Here is a 23,808-nt window from a genome sequence, read left to right as displayed (position 1 = left end):
TACCTTTCGAATTTAATTTTTTTATAACATTTTTCAAAATATATTTGGATATGTTAAAATGCATTTAAGTCGAAATATAAAAATTAAATGCCAAGAAAAGTTTATCTAATAAGAGATTGGCTTATAAATACAAGGACAGCGTAAGTTTTATTTTGCTACAAAACATGAAAATTTATTTAATAGGCAACATGTAAGCATTTATTATGTAAGTGTTTTCTGAGCCACGGGACATATCCTGTTCATCGTGCATTATAGAGATCTAACTCATCTAAATTTATCTTCTATAAAAAAAAATAGTAGTATGTATTTAATTACAGGAGTTGGTCCTCCTCATCCACGTATTTTTTTTTTTTTCACACGTAAGTTATTGAGATGTGCATCAACGGCTCCCAAATCATTCCTCTTCAGAATTAACTATTTATAGTACTCACAAGTTAGAGCGTGGGCTTGAAAGTTGATTATTATTAGTTTTATGCTAAAGAAAAGCTTAATTAATTAGTACACGGTGATTTACACGTTCCCAAATCATTTCTCTCGATCATCATGAAAAGCTTTCTTACTGGCACTAGATTATATGACAGCTCCAAAAAGTTGATTATTATCTCACACTATTACACATCTGACTCATCAATGCCACGGAAGGTGAACACTTGGCCCGCTGAAATTATATTAAAGGGATGAAACTAACACTTAAGAGGGCAGAATGAAATTAAGAAATAAAAATAATAAAATTAACAAGTCCAAACCCCAAGAGTTGCTAGCTGGATATATATCATTAATTAATTATTTATGATATGTTGCTTAATCTTCAAGTTCCTTCCAGCTTTGGATAGCTTGAGACACTGCTTGTTCAATCAGTTGCGCATTCAAATGGCCAGTCTCTTTATCGTCCTTCTGGTTTACAATCCACAAATAACTGTGTTAGGGGTTCCACCGGTTAAAAACAAGGCTGGGTAGTTCAATGATATATAGAGAGATTATACAACACACAAACTATATATGCATAGGATATTGTGTGTGTTTGAAAATATAACTATGCATGTAAATGTTCATAAGATCTTATTTATTACTTGGATTCCAATTACTGCTTCTAAACAGAAGCTGTCCACACAAGAAACCCTAGCTTGGAGAACATCAAGGCCCAGCTCTTCAATGGCTTCCAACACGAACACCAGCAACCCCTCGCAACTCCTTTGGCTCAACACTTTTATCATAAACCCTTCTTCTCGTGCTTCAACTATGAGCTGACATTTCACAAACATTTATAAACTAGCAATTCAGCATAAGTATGTATGAATGAAATATCTTAAAAACTCAAGGATGTAAATATGATGATAGACGTTTATCTCTCTCTCTCTATATATATATATATTCATACCATAGGCACTGGATCGTAGTCGATGAGTTTTTGTGATGCAGCAATTGCTCGATTCAATTCTTCCAGAGTCTGCCTCAGTGATTGTAAGTACACTGAATCATGTAATATTACTGATGACGAGGCTTTACGCTTCTGCTGCTTAATTAAACCCACCAGAGGAAAGTATAAGAGTTTCATCGATCGACATATAATCTTCAGTTCTTGATCTCATAATTATAATTACAAGTTGGGACTATAATGCACATTTAACCATTGAATGGAAATGAAGATAAAATAATCTCTTTTGAATGACTAGTCGAAACTTCCTTTGACCTTTTAATCAACCGAATTCAGTGATAAACATATAACGCAGCTGCACGCACGTACAAACATACAGAACTTACAAGTCCAGAAATATATACTATATCGAAGGATAACCGATAAATTGTAACACAAACACAATCTATCAGACATCACTACAATAAATGCGCGCGTATAGACGTACGAGGGATTGTGGAGTTTAATGATAATTTGTCTCTTTGTTAGGTTTTAATTAATGAGGAATTTGTTCTCGTAGGTAAATTAAAGAAGCGAAACTTGGATGGAGAAAGAGATGTTTGAGAGAGTGATACCTGGTGGGAGTTGATGATTGAGCGAGGGACTTGTAGGTTCCTGTGCATGGCTGTTCTCTTGTCACCACCTCTGAACGAAACCATTCTCTCTCTCTCTCTCACAAGCACACTCTTTAATTTCTTCAGAGAGAGATGTGAGAGGACCATACAAACACAAAGTGTAGTGGATGCTTTTATTAATAGAGCTTGAGGACGCAGAATGTTGATTCAGCGCATGTGATGCGGTTTTGGAATTACCATGTGTACCTTTAGTTTCAACTTCGAGGCTTTTCCTTCTTGTTGTTCTCTCTCGTGCGCGTTACTGTCAATTTTTCTATCAATTTTCTTTGTCCACCTCACTATTACGCCTTTGACACGCCAGATTTCTAATCTAATATATAAATAAATAAATTCTTTCCAGAGGGATCCGAATAGTACTAACTCAGCAGAAAAAATGAACGAATAAATTTGATTCACGGTGTATAAAGAGTTTATACAATGAGCTGCCTTGTTTTAGAATTGTCTCGAATTGTTTTTTCATCTGTTTATAATTATGATGCTAAGTTCATTGCAAGAAAAATAAATAAATAAATTAACCTGAATTCGAATTAATTAGTTAATTCTCCTATTGGATGATCGTCAATATTTGAAATTAAAGGAGGTGAAAATTTTAATCATCGTTCAGTTATATTTAGTTATGTTTTTTCATACCAAGTTTAATTTTTCACAGTTTACCTCATAATAAAAGAGCCTTTAATTAATTAAAAAAAATCAGATACTGTCATGTAATGCCTTTAACTGGAAACATAATAGCCAATACCTCTGAAAGTTGCCTAGATCTATCTAGCTCAACATGAATCACGGGTGTCGAGTTTTATTTTGTCATGATCTAACCCCATTTTGTTTTGCTTTATTTTTTGTTAATAGAAAAACACAAATTTCTAAAATCTCTGCCTTAAGCTCTGAGATTCGAAATTCTTGAGATGTGAAATTTTTTTTTTGGCCAAAAGATTTGAATTAATTTATACATAATACCAATTTGTTACTTTCCCTACACATGAATTTGGAAACTTCACTTGAGAGTGTATTAAATATTATCTCTCTTACGATCACAAGAGAAAGAAACGATATAACCAACAACTCACGTACTGACGTACACATTCACCTTGTCTCTGCCATATGTTCAAATCAGTCAAAACAGTTGTAAATTTATATCACGCAAAAAGTTATGGCTAGCTAATACTATGGCTAGGTCATGCCACGAAAGCATCGTGAGAAATATTTTAATATTGTGTGTGTGTGTGTGATAGAAGAAGATGTGAAGGTAGGGTCATGAGTAAATAATTGAAGGAGAAAAACAGTGAAAGTATACATGAGAGTGATAAAATGATAAAGAGAGACTATCTGTGTGAGAAAATTAAAGAAGGAAAGAGAAAAGGAATCTTATTGCTGTTTTGGGGACACTAAGCAGCAGAGCTAATAGTGTCAAAAAAGACAACATATGCCCCTTCTTCGTTCCTTCTTTGGATCCCTCCAAGTTTTACTCACGAGCACCAGATTCTCTCTCTGCTCTTCTTTGGTCTTATTATCGCTGCCCTAATATATGCAATTTGTTAGACAAATCAAAACCATCTTATATATTTCTGTTTTTTTATCTTCAGTAGTGATGACATGCATGTATATGTCTTATAATTATCTGACATCTGAATCTTAAAAATATACCAAAATGGTATTTGCATACTGTAAGTCGTACGTGCTCTAGTATATAAAATTAATTAATCAAGTCTAGCTCTTTGTTGAATTCATTTCAATTCTATACATTAACCTACTTTTGAACTTGAGTCTCTCTTAATTAGATTTGCTGTATATGCATCCTTTGATCTCATTTATAAGCTATATTTTAAAAAATTTATTTTGGTTTCATCTATAATTTATATACGTAATATTAAAAAAAATTTTTTAAAATTATCTTTCATGAAAAAAAAAGTAACACGGCATTACTTTTTGAATTTACTATACAGGAGTATATTTAAAATTTTACATACTTTTAAAAATGACTTATAAAAATAATTGAAAGAGTATTAATTAGCTAGATAGCACTATATGTGATGCTATAAAACCGATGTATCTCATTGCTAGTATGATGAGCAAGCAATATAATTAATAACTTTAGCGGCTGAGAGTGAAAAAGAGACGTTATATATATATTTATAATTATCGATAGGACAAAACACACCGAGAAAATCATACAAGACTTGTGGAGAGAAGCAATGATGTTGTGGGAGAAATAATGAGAAAATTACGTACAGGGGCTGCGCAAGACACCGCTGATCACTGTTTTCCTGAGGAAATTATTTTTGCAAAACACTGTTGGTGTAGGCGAGTGTGCTGTGATGGAGGGGGTGTTGTGATATTATGTGTGTGTATCGTGGATTTGCATTATTTAATCGATCACCTGGTAAACAGCATTAAATATATCATGGATATACCGTGTGGATTTAAAACGATGTAAGAAGACCTATAAATTTAAGTTTGAATATTTTGAGTTAAAATGTGTATGCATTCCAAAGTTCTTAGCCATTTGTTCTCTTCCACATTTCCCAGCAGTCGCTTCTTAGATTTAACAAAAGTGACATCAAAGCTCACATAAGTGTGACAAGTCATCATAAGTTGGATTATATTTTTAGCACTCTGTTATGGTGTTTAAAAAAAACTTATACTTAATTTTATATATTTAAAATATTTATTTTTAATTAAATCAAAATGCTTGTATCTTTTATAGATTATTTATTACATTACAAATTCTTGTTATTAATATTACTAACAAATTAAAAATTCACTTGTTTCAATTTATTTAAATAATAATATATTAAATATATAAGGCTAAATAATTAAGTCTTGTTATTTTGTTTATATGCCTATTTTTTTGTCAAAGTTTATATGCCTGATTAAATTAGATAGGTTTTTATAAAAAGAAGAAGGAGCATATTAAATCTGTAGCCATATCGTGAGCGGTTATAAAAATATACATGATCTCTTCTTTCTTTCTTTCTTTTTTGGCCCCCAAGATGGATACACCACCTAACATTCCCTCTTGATATATATGTATATATTTTCATATACACATATAAATATCTATATATATGAATATACGTACGTGGTTATCCGTTGAACAGACCTAACGAAATGATTGGGAAACTCACCTAGTTGGGGTATCAGGTATGCATGCATGGGCAGCAGTTCTCCCCTGTTGCTCCCCTCAAGTTCCCTCCAGATACGTTTAAAACATCAATGATAATTTTTTTTTTTACGGTTACATTTTGCAAAATATTTACCGCTTTGCCACCCTTTTACGTACACCAGGATGGGCCAGGACACAGCCCAACAGGAGAGAATATTTTTCCTACATGTACTAATAGGGAACAAGACTTGAAAATGGTCCATGAGTACTCTTCGTGAGTTCACGGGCCATAGGTACCATTATCTTATATGAATCAAACAATATTTTATCTAATTCAGGGACCATATATTCCATCATTATTTGCATCAATCTCCGCCTGCATTATTTTAATTCTTTTCGTCTTCAATTAATTACTCATAACTATGTTATTAAATGGATCGTAAAAAATAATCGCGTAGAATCTCGTAATTAATTCTTCCATTTTTACAGCATTGCACGTGCTCTCTATCTCAGCCTGACAGATAACCCAAAATAGATATGAACACTGTTTCTTGAATTTTCTATGTGTATATTATGGTATACAGCCATGTACTATTAAAAAAAAACCAAGAAATTTGTGACGATATTTGAGACACGTTTTTTTTTTCTCGGTTACATTTTTTTTCGATGGAATTTCACGTTTTCGCCGCAAATCCATCATAAAAATTGTTATGAATTATATTGTTTATCACAAATTTATATTATAAAATTCGTCATAAATTTTCTGACTTTCTTGAATTTAAAATTAAAGAGCAAATCTACCACTAAGTATATATCTCGAGCCTTGCATGTTTCGGTGTAAAATCCGTTGACAGGTGATTTAATTTCTAATAAAATTTGATTGAAGGGTTAACACATAACTTAATATATCAATATTGCAAGGCTGCAAGGGGAGAAAAATCATAACGATAAAAGCTATGATTAACTACTCCCTCCGGTCTTATTGATAAGTTATTTTTACTAATCCTATGTTGCTCAATATTAATACAATAAAAGTATAAAAAATAAATTTAATAAATTATAAATAAACCCTCAAAAAGTAATAAATTATATAATATACATATTTTTTTGTTTTTCTCTCTCACTTTTTAAAGAGTACTTTAGATATTTCATTTAAAATAAAATATTATTATCAATCCAATAATTTATAAAGTGAATCACTTCACTTGTTTAAAAGATAATCAATAAAGTAAACTAAAGAAAATATATGTATATATGTGTGCCAGCGCGCACCTGTGGTCTCTCTCCCTTAGAGATTTTTGGAGCATATGATGGTAAGATTAAGATATGCACGTCGACAAAGACAGAGTATGAATATAATTGAGTGGGATGAACTACAAAGAAATATTACTCCATGCTTTCCTTTTTTATAAACAATGTAGCTAATAACAATTTCACATAGGGCAGTAAAATTAGTTTAAAAATAATTAACTTTTAATAAAAGTTTAAAATTACCCTCAATAGAAGTTATTAGTTAAAGAATTTGCAATTGTTTAACTGGTTATAAATTTTATAATTAGTCAGTAATATTGAGAAACATGTTGAAATTCCTTATAATTAATAGACTCGGTGATGTTTTCGCGTTATTATTATACTTGGAGCAATGGCGCAATGGCCTATATTATATATAAGGTGCATATAATTTTAGCTGTACAATTAATTAGCTGCATCAAGCATGCACTTCGCCTAGAAAAGAAACAATACATAGTTATCTAACTAAATTCTAAAAAAAAAAAAAAAACAGTAATGAAGAAGGAGAAGAAACCGTGCGTTGGCTAACATTTTCACTTTCACGTGCGCAACGAGTGATCCCTCTTAACGCTCACTATTAACCAAACTGTCGTATATACTCGGAAGGGTCCCATTTCCCCAACACTCATATGTGGTCCTTAACCAAAGCTTGTTTTGATTTGCATACTATCATAAAATAAATAAAGTATTTGAAGGATATGAAAAAAATATATACTTCTTCTGTTTAAAAATGTACGATATTTTTTTCTGAAACTCACATCCTATTAAAATAATTACTTGTTTTCAAACTAATTCTATCTTTTACTGTTTAAAAAAAACTAATTATATCTTTTCATATTTACTTCTATTTAATAGGGTATTTTATTTTAAAATAAATATAAAATGATTTATTCAATATAGATACTTTTAAAAAAAATAATGATTACATCTTGAAAGATTTATTTTTTTTATATTTTTTAACATCAAACCCCTCAAAAAAATGTCTTATATTTTTAAATAAATAAAGTATACCAGAAAAAATGAAATCAAGTCAAAGTCCTACCAGATCAGGGCATGGCAGAAGCTACTTGATTATCCACATAAAAGATCATATTACCAGAGTTTTATCTAAATTACACAGCAAATACACCAAAAAGATGGAGAGAAGGAATGAAAATATGAAGAGAGGTTGTTCACTCTAAAATAAGTTTTTCCTTCAACCACCCTCCTCTATTTATTGTTTAGAGAGATCGTCGCAAAAAAAAAATTAATTATCATTAATTTATCTCATAATGAAAAAAATAATTTGATTGGAACAATCACATTAATCATGAGGAAATAATTTCCTATTTTGGAATTAATCAGAAATCAATCCACTGTAATTCTTGATTCCAGTTAACCCTTGTAATTCGGGAATATCTGCAGATCGGCAAATCCTAACAGTATTGATTAGTTAAGTTGAAATTGGATTTCATTAAATTTATTCAGCCCATACCTTGCCGATATAGTGTGTTTCTCAATTATAACTCCGGGCTTAATGCACTAATTTCTTTTAGCTGAATGGTGATTATAAAATCGAAAATGCACTCGACAGATGATGGGTGAAATTAATTATTAATTGATTAAGATGACAAAGCGACACAGTTTTTTGTTTTGGAAAATTTTTGTGGGCCACGGGTATCCGCTTAAATTATAGAATCTGAGTAACCGATCACAGGCTTTTGAGCCTAGAAAACCACAGAGACAGTTTAAAGAAATTAAGGCCCACACTTATTCACACACACACGCACGCAGACCTTTTGACAGTGGGCGTAAACAAGATTGACCCCAGACTAGTTAAAATCTCCTTGGATTCTTGAAAGTTGAAATATTAAAAAATGAAGATAAAATATCATAAAAAAATAAAAAATTATATAACATTTATTCTTCGTTCTCTATATCACTTTTTTATTTTAAAAACATGTTACAACTTTTTAACTTTTTTTAGACATATCAATTTGTTTCTAAGAAAAACGTCGAATCCCAAATAATCTAGATTGAGTTGGATGAGGCCTAAATCAATGGTCATTTGCACAAATTTTTTTTTTACTTTAAAAAACTAAATCCATGCACATTAAATCCTAATTTTCTTTCATATATCCACGAATTTGAATTTAAAACTGTATTCAAGGGTTATCAAAATGCCACTGTATGTTAATTAAATGTTCCCACGTGCATGGTTGGCTGAGACAATACATTGTGCATACATACATTTTTTCGGTGCTGAAAGCTAAGGAGGCAGGACAACGTTGAATTGTCGTAAACTAATTGAATACATTGAAGGCGCGTAGGGGTGTGTTCAACGCTAATTTGGTAAAATTCAGTTGTAACATTAATTTGGCGGGGTAGGCATCCCCATAACCTCCTCCATCAATCCATCAATAATGCCCGCAACATTTAATCAAAAAAGAAAAAAAAACCACATATAAAAATTAATGACGCAAGCATGATGCTTAATATGATGAAGCGTATCTATAATCACTTAATCAGTATGCTTAGTACATAGTCTATATATGGTATAATCTCAACATGTAAGTAGCCATCTAGGAGAGGAGTTAAGGTGGACTGTTTAATATAAGTAATCACCGAAAAAAAAAAAACGTTGTCGCCCTCTCCAATGAACAGCTTTTTTGGCTTTAAAATATATACTTCATCCTATTTTTGTCATATTCATAATACATGTTGCTAGAGACGAATCTAGAAATCATAATAAGGGGGCCAGAACTGAAATTCCATCTAAACATGGGACGCAAACATTTATTTTTACATTTTTCATAAACAAAAATTAAACTTGTTTTCAAATAAATTTGAAGTATGGGGAGCCACGGCCCCTGCTAGCCCCCTCTAGTCTAGATTCATTACTACATGTTACTAACTCTTTTAATTATCACAATTCTTTACCCTTGTTAAAGTACATTTAATATAGGTAAAATAAAAAAATTATTAAAATTTTTAGTAAAGTTAAATGAGTTTAAAAGTTTTTTTTTTTTTTTGGTTTCAACAGAACATGTTAAAATTAACCTATCAAGATGATTGAAGCGATTAACTTAATCACAAAAGCTATAATGACAAGAAGATTATAAAAAAAATGATAAGAAATTGGTGTAATTAATGAGTGATAACTGGAGGGCATGTATTGGTCAATTGGGGGGGAATGATACGTGGTATAGGAAAAGGACCAGCAAATAAACAGTAGCTTGATTTGAATTGAGTGATGGAGGGAGATGAAACATTCAAGGACGCGTCATTTCCCAATAGATGAGGAGGAGGCTCATAAATATACTAAATAGAAAAATTAATTTTGCCAAACATGCATGGTCACCAGGTAATTAATGATTGATATCAAGAGTAGTTTCACTATGAGAAAGCTGATGTGGACGTGTCCATCCATGCACCTCCGTGCATGTCCGTTTGAAACTTTCATTACTCCATATGCATATGTACGCCACACTATGCACGTAATTCACAGACTTAGGCAATACACAAATGGGAACATGCATGCACTCCTTTGATATATTTTGGTGTCTAATTAACAGACCAGGGAAGCCTGGCATGCATAAACATGCCTGACAGAGGAATCTTTTAACGAAGAAAAAGCAACATTTGACGCGGACTTCATTCAACTACGTACCTTCACGTTCGGGAAATCAGGGAGGGAATATTATATTAGCTTTGAGACGCTATTAATTCTACTTTTTGTTGGATTCTGGTAGCTATGTCTAATATAATAATACTTACATCACTCGCCAAACATACACTAACTAATGCTTACATGTATGTTACGTTCCGCCACGTACGATAAGCTCCGCTTAATGTCTAATTCACGGGACCTCTGAAATTAAATCATCGCATGCAAATTGTTTTAAAATTTATTATCATGCATGTTATAAGTTATTTTCTCAATTCTTACTTCTTTAAAAAAAATTATATATATTCTTTAACATCAGCCTGGCCATGACTAAAACTTTTGCTGCGGGCCATATTAAGTTACTTACACACTTTGAAACAAAGTTTATTTATTGAAAATAAAATATTATTATTATTAAAAAAAATCTATCTACATTTAATCAACAATTCATTATACTTTTCTATATATTAACGTTGATGGTTGATTGAATGAGAATAATGATGTGTGAGGACGTTCATGAAAGTCAAACTTTGGGTGGGCAGGAGAGGGTTGATAAAACAGAAGGGTCAGTTTGGAGGGTCGTAATAAATTAAAAACACTTACGGTCAAAAGAATGAATTAAAAACAGTACACTTTTGTGATTGATTCACAGGGCTGAAAAATGTGTGATGGCTGAGGTCTTGAGAAACAGTACGATCGAGGGACTCGTGGACTGATTAATATCATTGTTGGTATTATTATTATTTCTATTACTCCTACCGTCTTAAATTATAAGATATTTTTAAATAAAATTTATATATCAATAAATTTTATTAAATACACTTAATAACATTATCTTTTTAAAAATAAAAATATAAACTTTTAAAAATATCCATCATTTAATATATTAAAAAGAGAAGAGATAAAAATTAATTATAAAAAAATTAATATTAAAATTAATATATTTAATAAAATTTTAGTCTATCCAAAACATTTTATATTTTAAAATAAAAATATTTTTTTAAAAATATTTTATAATTTAAAATGGAGGGAGCGTTCCCATTGACTATATAATGAGCAAAGGCAAAGCATGACACAAGAGTAGGCAATTAATGCAAGTGTCGGTTTATTTCTATTTGTGGCCACCTCCATCCATTGCCGTTTCCCTGTATGACCTAACCTGCACGACATGGAAGCAGATTTTAATCTTTATATCTCGTAAATAAATATCATACTCTACCCGATCTTATTCACAAGGTGTTCAGTAATAAAAAATTGAAACAATCTTCCCATTTTAATACTTAGCATGTTAATTATAAGTTTAAAAATAATATAATAACTTTTCTAAATAAGATTGGAGCTCAAAGAGAGTGTTTTTTTCTTTAAAAAAAAGGAATGAAAGCAGATTTTTTATCGGAAATTAAACACATTCCTATTATATATAATAATGATTGCGACAACCCACAATATCTACCTTCCAGTCTCCGAATCACAAGAAGCTCCCCAAAAAAAAAAAAAAAAAACCGTCCTCCGAATGTCTCTATTGCCAGGCCAAATTGCAGTGTTCAGGGAGCGAGCAGGTTCGTCAAAGTTCCAACCACTTCCGTTCCGCTTCAAGCAAATTTTATACAGATTAAAATTTTATACTTTTTATATCAAGATTTTGAATCGGTACCTGTAAAAAAAAAAATTCACAGAGAGAGAGAGAGAGAGAGAGAGAGAGTATTTTATTAATGACAAAAATTTAATACACACTAATAGTTGAAGCTTAAAAACGCTTGAAAAAAACCTACATATACAAATTAGCACACAGAACTGAGCACCAAAACAACAAAACAAACACAATGCAAAAAACAGTTAAAGGTGTTTGGTTTCTATTCTCATTTTTTATTTTTTAAAAAACTGTTTTATAATATAATTTTTTAAATTATTTTTTAAAACAAAATAAAATGAAAATTCATTTGATTATATTACTTTTAAAAACAGTTTTAAAATTTAAAAATAGATTGATAGTGATGACTATACAGGTAATGGTGGTGATCAAATATAGTATATTTTAAAAATAAGAAAATTAAAACTAAAACAATTTAAAGTTATTTCTATTTTTTTGTTTTTAAAACCAAAAAATAAAAATCAGTTTTAAAAACAATTAAATTAAAAATACTTATCTTAACAAATTTTTAAATTTTTCTGTTTTCAAAATATAGAAAATAATTTTTAAAACAGATGACAAACGAGCCCGTAGTATCTAAAAAAAATTTGTTGAAAAAGATTGTATCTCAAATTAAATCAATTCCACATTAAAAAAAGTAAAACATTCCTGAAAAATTTATACAGTATTCCATATGATTTATTTTAGGATGAAAGTTCAATGCTAGCTAGCTTGTGCATGCACACACATATAGTCTCTTGCTTGTCACATTGTGTTTGGATGTTGGGATAGTTCATATATCTCTTTTCGGTCTAAGGCCATTTTTCTTTTCAACGCTTTATCAATTAGTCACATGATATTATAAATTGTGTCAACTTTACTTGACTGCGGCATATACTTCCTCCATTCAAAATATACTCTATATTATTTCAACTCAGAGACATATCATAAATATACACTCCTCCTGCTACTTAAAATACTTGTTACCTACGCTGTAGCATTTCATTAGAATGTCATTTTTGCAACTTTATCTCTCACTCACGATTTTATGTGGAAGAGAATTAAAGAAAAAAAATAAAAAGATAGTATAATGAGAAAATTATTAAAGCTATAGCTTAGTCGAGTATTAAATATCATCGCTACATAAACTATTTATTAATTTTTTAAATACGTTCATTTAACAATAAAAAAGTTGATAGTGAGAGAATATAATGCACCGTCCAACATTATATGCAATAAATAAATAAATACACACATATTTGCATGCCATGATTTTTATCTAAGATATTTATTTAGAAATATATATCTTTCATTAATCAGCACAGCACGCATCCTAAATCTAACTGCTCTCCTGTGATTTCTGCAACATTCATTCTGGCCGCCCACATCTCCATCTCTGGATCCGTTTTGCTGGCGAGCATCTCGTGTATGTTACGAAATTTAAAAATAAAACATATTATACTTATAACTTATAGATAACATAATGAGTTATTGAAATATTCATATCAATTGGAGTACTGTATTACAGATATACAGAGGAGGGCAGTTTTTATGGGCATGCATGTGTCTCAAGCGTCCAAGTGGAGGAGCTATTAGTTGCTATAGTTGTCATCATCATTCGCGTCCATCAAACGCAGGAAAACAAGACTTGGTTTTCACATTCACATGATGGACTTGATTTACATATAACCACTCTCCATCGTTTGAATATGTTTAACGTGATGATATGGTGTAGAAAAGAAGAATGCCCTGCCAAGCATAACAATTTACGGTGTGTGTGGATATGATAGTACTAACTGGATGCATGTGTGAACTTCAATGTGGTTTTGGTGAAATTAAGGACGGAATCATGTGCCACCGTTGAACTTCAATGTCTCTGTTGATTCTTCACGTTCACGATGCTTTTTGAAAGTAAGGTGAGATTCATCCGACATGTAATTATCGTTCAATAATTTAGGGAAGAATTGATTGGGAGTGATATCTTGACTTTCAGCATTTAAAAAGTGTAATCATGCGGCTCTCATTTGCAAAGTTAATTTCTAATAATGACCAAATAAGCCACACACAGACGATACTACAGCAAAACAATCGCATAACTAATTAACTGCCCTGATAATTAAACGACCCGCATGGCAAGAGTGTTTACGCTGCATTCATACCATGCTCCAATTATATAACTTTTGTTACGAAATCATATGTTGAACGATACATATTATACGTGCATCTTTGATATAGTTCTAACTCGCATGCAATAAGGAATTTAATTTCAGTGAATTTGAATCAATCATGTTAAACCAATCTTTTTTTTTCTTTATGAAATTAACACAAAACACAGTAAAAATAAAAGAAAGGGGAAAGATAAGGGATGAGATAAATATATCATAATTAATTTGCTGTCAACAAAGTGATATGTCTAAATCACATATTCATGAATGTGACTGTGAGTTGCTTTGCTTGGAGGCCATGATGGAGAAGAATGAAGAATGAACCACAATCCGTAGGCATGTGTGAACTGAAACAGCAGGGGGAATTTGTCATTTTCTAGGCTTTTCACTTTCAGTATTTAAACTCGTTTCGTCACAGCATACGTAGGCAGATCTAAATGTATGGATTCATAGCCATGAAAGTTATGCGGTAATTGAATCAGTCGTTTCTGCTTTCAAGATGAACACGACAAGTAACTGAGTTCAAGCTATATATTCGATATCCACCAACGATGATCACGATTCTCTCCATCAATCCTGTACAGTTTTGCCAAACAGTCAACTCCAGGATTTGTGTGGCTATTCCCTCGTGCATGTTCCTGGTCCGGATCGAGTCATATCAATTACTATCTGATTATCATTAGTCTTTTCTGCATATGTCAGCAGTGATTCAATATATCAAGTTTTGTGTATATACTATCGTTGGACGTTTCTAGTTTTTCCATTGCATAGAGGCTCATTTAATTTAAACAAGTAACTACGAGATAAAATTTAAATAACTGATCAAAACTCATCTGAGTTATTATATTAAAGTTCACCATAGACCTGTGATCTCGTGTGTGATAGGCCAATTAATCATGTGTACAAGTTGGCTTACTGGGTAGAAACCTATAACTTTTTTAGAGCCAGTAAGTTTCTTATCACAATGCTGTTGAAAGAGAATGTGAAGTTATTAAATGTATGAATAAGTCAATTACAACAAACTCCCTCCGTTCTTATATATAAGATATTTTTAAGATGTTTTTTTATCTCTAAATATAAGGGGTGGTAATGATATTTTTAAATAATTAGATAATTTTACCCTTATCTTAAAAAATAAAATAAATCATTAATTATATATTTTTTCTACCACCATCATAATATTAATTATGATATTATTAAGGGTAAAATTAAAAAATTATTATGGTATGTAGGATTTAATTAAAAACACCTTATATATGGAGATAGAGAAAGTACTCCTCTAGTTCACCTTATATATATTATATATATTTTAATAATATATTTTTTCTTTTCAATATTCAATAATGGAGGTCAAATGGAAAAATTTAAGGAAAAATAGCAATTGAGGACCACTGAACAAAATTCATACTATTCAAGAATCAATTATTGCCAAGTTTGAATGAATACTTGTTGATAAATAAATTCAAATAAATTATTGTTAATTTAAAATGAGTTGTTATTAAAACCCGATTGAATATATACTTGCTAATAAAAGACCAGCATGAATCAACAAGTATTCATTGAGTTTGATAATAATTGATTATTGACTAATAAATTTTGATTAGTGTTCTTTAATTAATATTTTTTTAAAATTTAATGAAATAATTTATAAATAAGAGTATGTTTAGAGGAGGTGATTTGTTGGAACAGTAGTGTAGACGTTGAAGCAGTCATGCATTGCAAGGAATTACCTATGCCAAACCAATAACTCTTAACTCGCATATTCCCTGCGCACTTATTGAATTTTTCAATTCTTGAACTCTCGATACATGCTATGGTGTCAAGTAGGGGTGAAAATTAAAACAAACCTGACCCTTAAAAGTTCAAACTTTAAAACTTAATTATTTAAATTTAACCTAATTTTGAGGTTTGAATCTTATTTATAGAGCTCAGGGTTAAGTTTTTAAGTCTTTTTTTTCAAAAAAAAAAAACTTTAACATTTTAATTTTAAAAAATATTTTAAAATTTAATATAAATAAGTTAAAGTTTCACATAAAATTTAACAAATATTTAAAATTTTAAATTTAAGATAAAGATTAAAATCTTTATCAATGTAAATCTAAATCTTCCTCATCATTATCTAAAAATAAAATATGAGATTCTTTAGATGTAGGTCTACTTGTTGAAAATGGAGGTAAAGATTTAATGTCAATCACCTCTTCAACTTCTTTTTTATCACCTATAATAAATATTAATTAAATTATCTCATTATCTATCAAATATGTGTGTGTGTAATATAATCTGACTTATCAGAACCGTTCAGGCCCGAGCCCTCAAATTTGATTACTTTTAAAAAAAATTAAAACTTAAATTTTTATTTAAATAGAACCTCTAAACTTAATTCTTATTTCTGACTTTAATATCAAGTGGGTTGCAAGTCCGCCCGCGCGCACGCTCATTTTCCGACATTTCCATATCATTTTAGTGGGCTATGGACTCTACACATATATAAGTACGCGCGATTACTCTTTTAATTCAAATTTCGTAATCTCCCATGTTTTGCATATTGCTAGCAATTAATTGGCGCCCCCTCCAAAAAAAAAATGCAATACATTTTTTTAAATAAAATATTAAAAAATATGAAATATTTTGAGGTGCATTTAATAATTTTTTTAAAATACCCTTAATTTGGGATGTATTTAATAAAGTTTTTTAATTAAAATACTCAATTAAATAAGAGTAAATATAAAAAGAGTGTGTAATTTTAAAGATAATTAATTAATTTGCATGTGCTTGATATTTTTACTCTTTTAACTAGTTTCGCAAAAGAGTTGATCTATTTGAATAACTTAAAAACCAACATAATATTTGCCAATTTATATGTACGCATTGCTTTATCCAACTTATTGGAACAGCACTAAAAATAATTAAACATATTAAGGTAGTTAAGATTGTTAACAATATAGTATGTATTCACTTCATTAAAAAATGTAAGGTATTTTGAACTAAATCTCATCTTAATAAAATAATTACCTACTTTTAAACTAACTTTATCTTTTTATATTTACTCTTATTAAATACCTTATAGTAAATATAAAGTCATTCATTAATAGAGACATTTATGAAAAAAAGGTAATGATTACACTTCAAAATATTTAAAAATAAACATTTAACTCATCAAAAAATATCTTATATTTTTAAACGGAGGGAGTATGATATTTTTTTTTGGTTGACCAGCTGTAATATGTATGATCATCGATAGAATGAAAATTCAAGGAAAAATAGTAATCAAGGACTTTTGTATAAAATTTATATTATTAATTAAAGATTGATTGTTGTCAACATTTAAATGAATACTTTTCAATTTAAATTAATTTTTTATTAATAAATATTTATTTAAATTTTAATAAAAATTTATTTTAAATTAACAACAACTAATTGTAGACTTATATAAATTTTATATAGAGGTTTTTGTTATTTTTCTGAAATTCAAAGAGAATGACATGAGGAAAACATCATGTGTGCGTCATGTGGGTGAGACGATCAACCTACTCGAGTTAATGAAGGATGACATCTATTAACTTCAATGTCGGAATTTTAATTTATTGGTTCCATGGTATATTTCATAAGACTAGTGTACTGTTTGTTTCACAATTAATGTCGCAAAATGTGGGTGCACACTCAGTCTCAGGGGTCCACCTCATTTCCCCCCCCCCCTCCATTACCTTTTTCAGCCCTAAAACACACGTCATTACACATGAAACTCACCCATAATTTAATTAAAAATAATAATTCCGAGTCGTATGATATATAATCTCTGGCATGTTTCAAGACCCATGTAAAGCTGAAACACAGGGTCTCAATCTCAATGTCAACTTTTGGTCAATAACGATTGTTCCTTATATTGACGGTAGTTCCATTCCTGGTACATTGGTATTTCCAGGAAAATGTCAAAATTCAAAACGAAATCATTAATCCCAGTTTCTCTAAAAAATGCTTGCGATCTAACAGTAAACTAAATTTATTGTATCTTGATCAGTTGGCGTTAATGATCTGAAGATGTTTGTCTCTAGAGCCTCTTGCCTCTTGCAGGTGCCGTTTTGATTTCCCCTTCTTATATGGACTCTCTTCAAGAAGGAACAGAGTGGAACCCCCATTATTCCTCCTTGATTTAGCAGTTTGCCTATTCGATATTTCACAACTTTTTGCATAAAATTCAATCAACCTTTACTATTAGAATGACTAAGAGCTCGAAACGACTCTGTCATTTAAAGTCGTCGATACTGCAGAGCATCCGCGTCGTTTCCGTACAACAAATTAATCCATGCCACAACAACCTTGGATTTAAATTCAATAACTGTATTTAGTACAGGCATTGAGTATCTGTATCGTCTAAATCATTAAAATTTATATTAATAATTATGAATTTATACTGTATTTAATATTAATGAATGAATGAGTGTATTTAAATCATTGATCTAAATTTCAATAACTCAAAAATATAAGCACTCAATATCTGTATTAAATACAATTACCGAATTTAAACCCTTTACAGCTACATATAAATTGCAAGATATGTTAAGTGTTTCAGGTTAAATCATTTTAAAATCTGCAATTTAAATAGCACATGCCCTTATTTTTGCATGGAGTTTGAGAAATGATCAGTTAGACTATTTATGACTTATTTTCTCTTATTTTTATTATAAGATATCTTCAACTATCTCATCGTAATCAATGAGAGTAGTTAAATTTGTAGCTCTATTTAAAATTTAAAAATATAATAAATTTTTAATTTTATTGTTATTTAAATAAAAAATTCTCAAATTTGTATTATATTTTCTCTCATAATTAATAAATTTAAATATGGATAATGTTAAAAAAATATAATTAACACCTTATATTAAGGATCAAAAAAAAGTTGTTAGAAGGTGGCTTGTGAGAACGACCGAATGGAATATTAATTATGTGACTTGTTAAAGTTTTTTTATATGGAGATTGTATTTCATAAATATTTAAATTATTATTAAATTATTATATAGAAGTTTCATTAATCTTTTCAGATTAGTAATAAATATAATAAATTTGATAATGATTTTGATCCTTAAACTAATTGCAATCGAAAGATTTTTAACATATAGTATTTTTTTATATGCCGGTCTTGAATAATTCAACAAATGAATACTCTTTCTAATTTCATTTATAAATCACATTCTAAAATATCCATTTAGTTTTATTTATAAATCATAATATAACTTTTTATGTAATAGTTAAAAAGCATTTTTAAAATTACTCTTTATGTGAGAAGAAAAAATAACATTATGTCACTTTTTAGATTTATCATATAGGAATATATTTGAAATTCTATATACTTTTATTCCTTATATTTTTTTTACATTAATATTGATAAAGTTGATAAAAATAATTTATACAAAAGGATTTTATGGAGTATGCCGTATTAAGTATATATACGATGATGGTTCATGCATTTCTTGGCGCCTGCAGCGTGTGTGATGTGATGTTAAGAACTTTCTAAGACTATATAATATATCAAAATCAAAAGGTTATACCATAAATAATTATAAATTATAAAAAAGTAATAACTTTATATCATAAAATTTATTAAAAAAGATTAGATCTAAACAGCCGAACGAGTTTCAGTTAACTCATTACATAAGCTGACTGTACACCATATGATTCTTTGAATAATTTCTCAAAGTATAATACTTCCTGTATGTTGGGAATTAATTTATGGGGGGAAAAAAACAGCACACTTTGTTTCTTCCTGCTACGATCCTATCTGTTGTCTCTGCGATGCGAATAAAACTTACGAGTTCTGGCATGTAGAATCAAAGCCAAAAATGTCCCAAAGAAACACAGAGAACCCCAGATGATGAAAGTTCTTCTGTAGCACTCCATGCCCATGCATTTCCCATCTCCATCTTGTTCCTTACGATAGAGCAGAGCAGCCAAGTAGCCGAACACAAAAGAACCAATGGCAATGTTGGTGACCACAACGTTGTGGTTCACTGAGAAATTCTTTGTCCCGAACAGTTCAGTGGTTGTGGACACAGAAATGGAAGTGATCGCTCCAGTGCACACTCCTATTATGGCAGTGCTTGTGTATAGAGCTAGCTCAGTTCTGTTGAGAAGCAACAAGAACGATCCTGCTGTTGGAGCCATTAATACCGCCATACTCGCTGGCCTTGAAATCCTAATCTTACCCCTGAAAATTTGAATCCATGTCAAGGACAAAAGAAAGAGACTTTAATGTTGGGTTGTAGATAAACCACCACGCCGATATTTATTATTTGCATTAATGGCAGTAGTTGGTGGTAGATCAGAAGGACACAAGGCAGAAGATGCGATATAATTTTGAGACAGTGAAATGTTTCTTAAATGTTTGTTATATTGCCTCTGAGAAAGATAAAGTGAAACATATTTACCTGCAGAAGTAGTCCATGAGAGATGGCGTGAGACGGCCAAAGAACACAAAAGACGAAGACAAAGACACCAGAGATGAAGTATTGGAGTAGCCTCTAGACTCAGCAATTTGTCCCAAGTTGTTCATAAAGACTAAACCAAGTGTTGCACCGAAGAAATAGATGAAGAAATATAACCAGAAATCTACTCTTCTCAGCATCAACTTCACTCCAATTTCTTCTCTGACAAGAACTTCTCGAACCTCTCTGCTGCTATCTTCTTCTTCCTCTCCATCTTTTGGCTCACTCTCTGCCCTCTCTTCATTAGGACTGTTATTTTCCTCCACAGTAAAATTATAGACTCTTAGTCTTTCTCGATTCGCCTGCCATGATCTCACCAATTCATTGATCTTCTCTGAGACTGGAAGTAACAGAGGGAGGAGAAGGGACACTAGAATACCAATCAGATTACTCAATGGAGATAATTTGCGAGACACAAATTGCAAGCTGCTGAGCACAGCATATACGCCTGTGGAAATGGTTATAACAAACATTACAACAAATCCAACACGCATTCGTTTAGACCTTGAGACTTGAATTTCTCTAGTTACAGGAGTTGCTATGAGACTCACTATGAGAGGTAAGATAGAGTTCAAGAAAAGAAAGGCTCTAGCTTTTTTGTGAGGAGAAAGAACTTGAACAATATTAGTATAGATCTTTGCACTTAACCCTTGATAACTAGTTGTTAACCCCACAGCAACTTGGTGATCAGATGGGAAGTTCCTGATCGCGATGATATAACAGACAGTGTTAATCCAACAAATGCTATTCCCAGCCAGAACGGTTAGTAAGAAGACATGCCAGTAGGACAGAGAGGAGATTTGGTGTGTTATGAACAGATATTGGACTCCATAGCCAACAAACCCAAGACTTGAACCGATCATGAGGACAAGCCAGAGAGGGAGGTGAACAGAAGCCATGCCAGAGAACCAGCCAAGAAGTTTTCCTGCGTCAGAGGCAAAAGCAAGGTTGTTGAGCTGCACTTGTGAAATTGAAAGGAGCTGCTTCAGTTGAGATGAGTAAGCAGGGAAATTGGTGTTTGTGCCGTTTATGGCTTGGAGCCAAATGATGCCTACAAGGCTTAGCCATTGAAGAGCAGTTGAAGCCATGGTGAAGAAGAAACTTGAGGCAGGAAACTTGAACTGCCCTTCTTGGCTAATAAAGATTTGGGGTGTGTGTGTGGGTTTATATGCTGTGAAGCTGAAGAGTCTAGAGGGTTGAGGTGTGAAATCAAAGTTCAGAAATGCCGCTGCCAATAGAATGATGACATTCTGTGATTGGCGGAACAAGTTAAATGTGGTGTTCTATCGACCACCACCTTTACTCGAAAAGATTTTGTGTGCGCAAGAGGCAATGGACATAACGCTATAATGTGATGGATTTATAGATGGTTGTGGGACTTGGCAGTAAAATCATAAAACAAGCCAGAACAATTTGGTCTTGTGTGAACGATGAAGGAAAGTGAAATGGATATGAAATGGGAAACTCCTAATAATACAAGAGGCTATGGCCGGTAGGTAATCCGAAAAACACCCAGAAAAAATTACATTTAATAAGTTCTCTGACTAAGTCCTGGGGAACTAATATAATGAGCACTAAAAACTCATCACTTTTAGAACATTCAGATCTAATCTAAATAATTTAATTTTTTTATTTTTATTTTTTAAAAAATTATTAGATGCATAATCTAAAAAAAAGGTAATATCTTAATTGTCAATATTTCTTTAAAAAAATCATTTCAAAAAAATCAATTGCAAGGCAATTATGAATTTCAGTGCTCATATTTATGATGAGCACTGAAACTCATTCCAAGTTCAGGCAATATGAAACTTCTGTAGTTTAGTTGATATGCAGATATTCTCATAATTTCATAAATAAATAGAGAAATGGACATATGTAATAAGCACAGAATGCTTGTCATCTCAAGGGCTCATCTAAGCCCTTGATTTTATCATCATGTGATCTTTGCCGTTTATTTTAAATTTATTTTTTAATATTTTTAATATTAGATTATTAAAATAAAAATTAATAAAAAATATGCTTAATGTTAAATATGGATTGTCTTCTAGGCTCAGCAAGAGATGAATATCAGGTTACTCATTTTAGTTGATGAGATTTGGACTGTCCAAATTTAAATATTTTTATTTTATTTTATATTTATCAAAATAAAAATTATAAATTTGTTTAATAAATTTATTCATAATCAATTTGGCCAATGCAGATTTAATCTAAATTATCTAATTTAATACTAATTAAAATTTTTATATTTTTATAAATTGACTATCTAGATGTACTTTAGACAATATAGATACAACTTGAACAATCCAATTTAATATTAAATTTTTTTGTAATGTTTATAAATTAATTATATAAATATATTTTGAACAGTATATATTTAAATTAAGATTTTCATATTTTTTATAAATTTTTTTAGTAATACAATATTTAAAATATTAAATGATAAATTTAAAATGAATGGTAGAGATCAATTGAGGATAAAATTAAAGGTTTGCATGAGCCATTGAAGTGTTGATGAGTACGGAATGCGCTTGCATGCAATAGTAATTATTACTTTTAACATGTAGCTTCGTCTCATGAGAGTTGGGCCTAAATTGTATATCTATAGTTTTTTGTGTTACAAGTAAATTTATAAGAAATCCAATATTTGGCAAGGATGATATGAGACATGAGCAATGATAAATTATGGCCCGATTTCAAATCCTCTTGATACAACGCGCGCGCACGTGTAGCGATTTAAAAGTAAGATATTTTTTAACTTTGATACTCTAAAAGATAATCGTTATGAAGAATCAAAGCTGCCAATACGGCCCTATATCATGTGATTTGCAAGACAATCATCCACGTATATGAGATATAAAATTTGAAGTAAGCAACCTTATTCAAGTCACAAATAGCGTGAGTAATCTAAAATTCCTTGCAAAACACATAACTATAGTTTGAATACTATAATTTTTTAAACAATTAACAATAATTTCCCTGCAATCTAAAAGTTAAATAGTAATTTCGGTTTTCAACTAAATTGCTAACCTCGGAAAAATCATGATAATTTTATTCTTAAAAAATCATCACGGCTAGGGATCTTCACCTATGATTGGAGAGAGTGACTCAACTATAGCTAATCCATTCAGTGCAAATTCTGAGAAATCAGTTTCGGTTAGTTCATCAGAAACTACTGATGTTGAAGGTGATGATCCTTTGATTGCAGATTCTTCTCAGTGCAGATACATTCAAACCAAAAAAAAAAAAAAAAAACAGAGAGAGAAAAGAGAAAAGAAAAGAAAAGAAAAGGCTCAAAAGAGTAAGAGTCTTATACAGACTTAGAAACAATGGGCCTGTCTCGGCTTCCTGATCGAAGAGACGAAGACCGAATGTCTTCTACAAAGTCTCTCGATTGAATTAAACGAGAGAATCTGAACTTTCTACTATCTTGCATTTATGTTTTGCATTTA

General features: G+C 30.8%; 2 protein-coding genes across 3 annotated transcripts; both read right to left on the bottom strand.

Moving 5' to 3' along the window:
- Positions 1 to 570: 570 nt before the first annotated feature.
- LOC129317207 (uncharacterized) lies at positions 571 to 2,132 on the bottom strand. Of its 2 annotated transcripts, none has more exons than XM_054961572.1 (4): positions 1,990 to 2,132; positions 1,379 to 1,513; positions 1,071 to 1,244; positions 571 to 894 (listed from the first exon to the last, which is right to left on the bottom strand). In XM_054961572.1, exons 1-4 carry the CDS (start codon positions 2,071 to 2,073, stop codon positions 802 to 804), a joined length of 486 nt encoding a protein of 161 aa, XP_054817547.1. In that variant the 5' UTR covers positions 2,074 to 2,132; the 3' UTR covers positions 571 to 801. The 2 variants fall into 2 exon arrangements, with proteins under 2 accessions (XP_054817547.1, XP_054817548.1); XM_054961573.1 differs by having other exon boundaries at positions 571 to 891.
- A 17,310-nt stretch (positions 2,133 to 19,442) lies between these two features.
- Positions 19,443 to 21,672, bottom strand: LOC129318897 (protein NUCLEAR FUSION DEFECTIVE 4). Its single transcript, XM_054963894.1, has 2 exons — positions 20,303 to 21,672; positions 19,443 to 20,082 (listed from the first exon to the last, which is right to left on the bottom strand). The coding sequence occupies exons 1-2, from the start codon at positions 21,445 to 21,447 to the stop codon at positions 19,653 to 19,655; spliced, it is 1,575 nt and encodes a 524-aa protein (XP_054819869.1). The 5' UTR covers positions 21,448 to 21,672; the 3' UTR covers positions 19,443 to 19,652.
- Positions 21,673 to 23,808: the final 2,136 nt, after the last annotated feature.

Source organism: Prosopis cineraria, unplaced genomic scaffold, assembly GCF_029017545.1.
Source record: "Prosopis cineraria cultivar Desert tree isolate PC_DT_omini unplaced genomic scaffold, ASM2901754v1 PC8, whole genome shotgun sequence".
Lineage (NCBI taxonomy): Eukaryota > Viridiplantae > Streptophyta > Magnoliopsida > Fabales > Fabaceae > Prosopis > Prosopis cineraria.
Note: the sequence above shows the minus strand (reverse complement) of the source record. Positions and strands in the feature narration are given on the sequence as shown.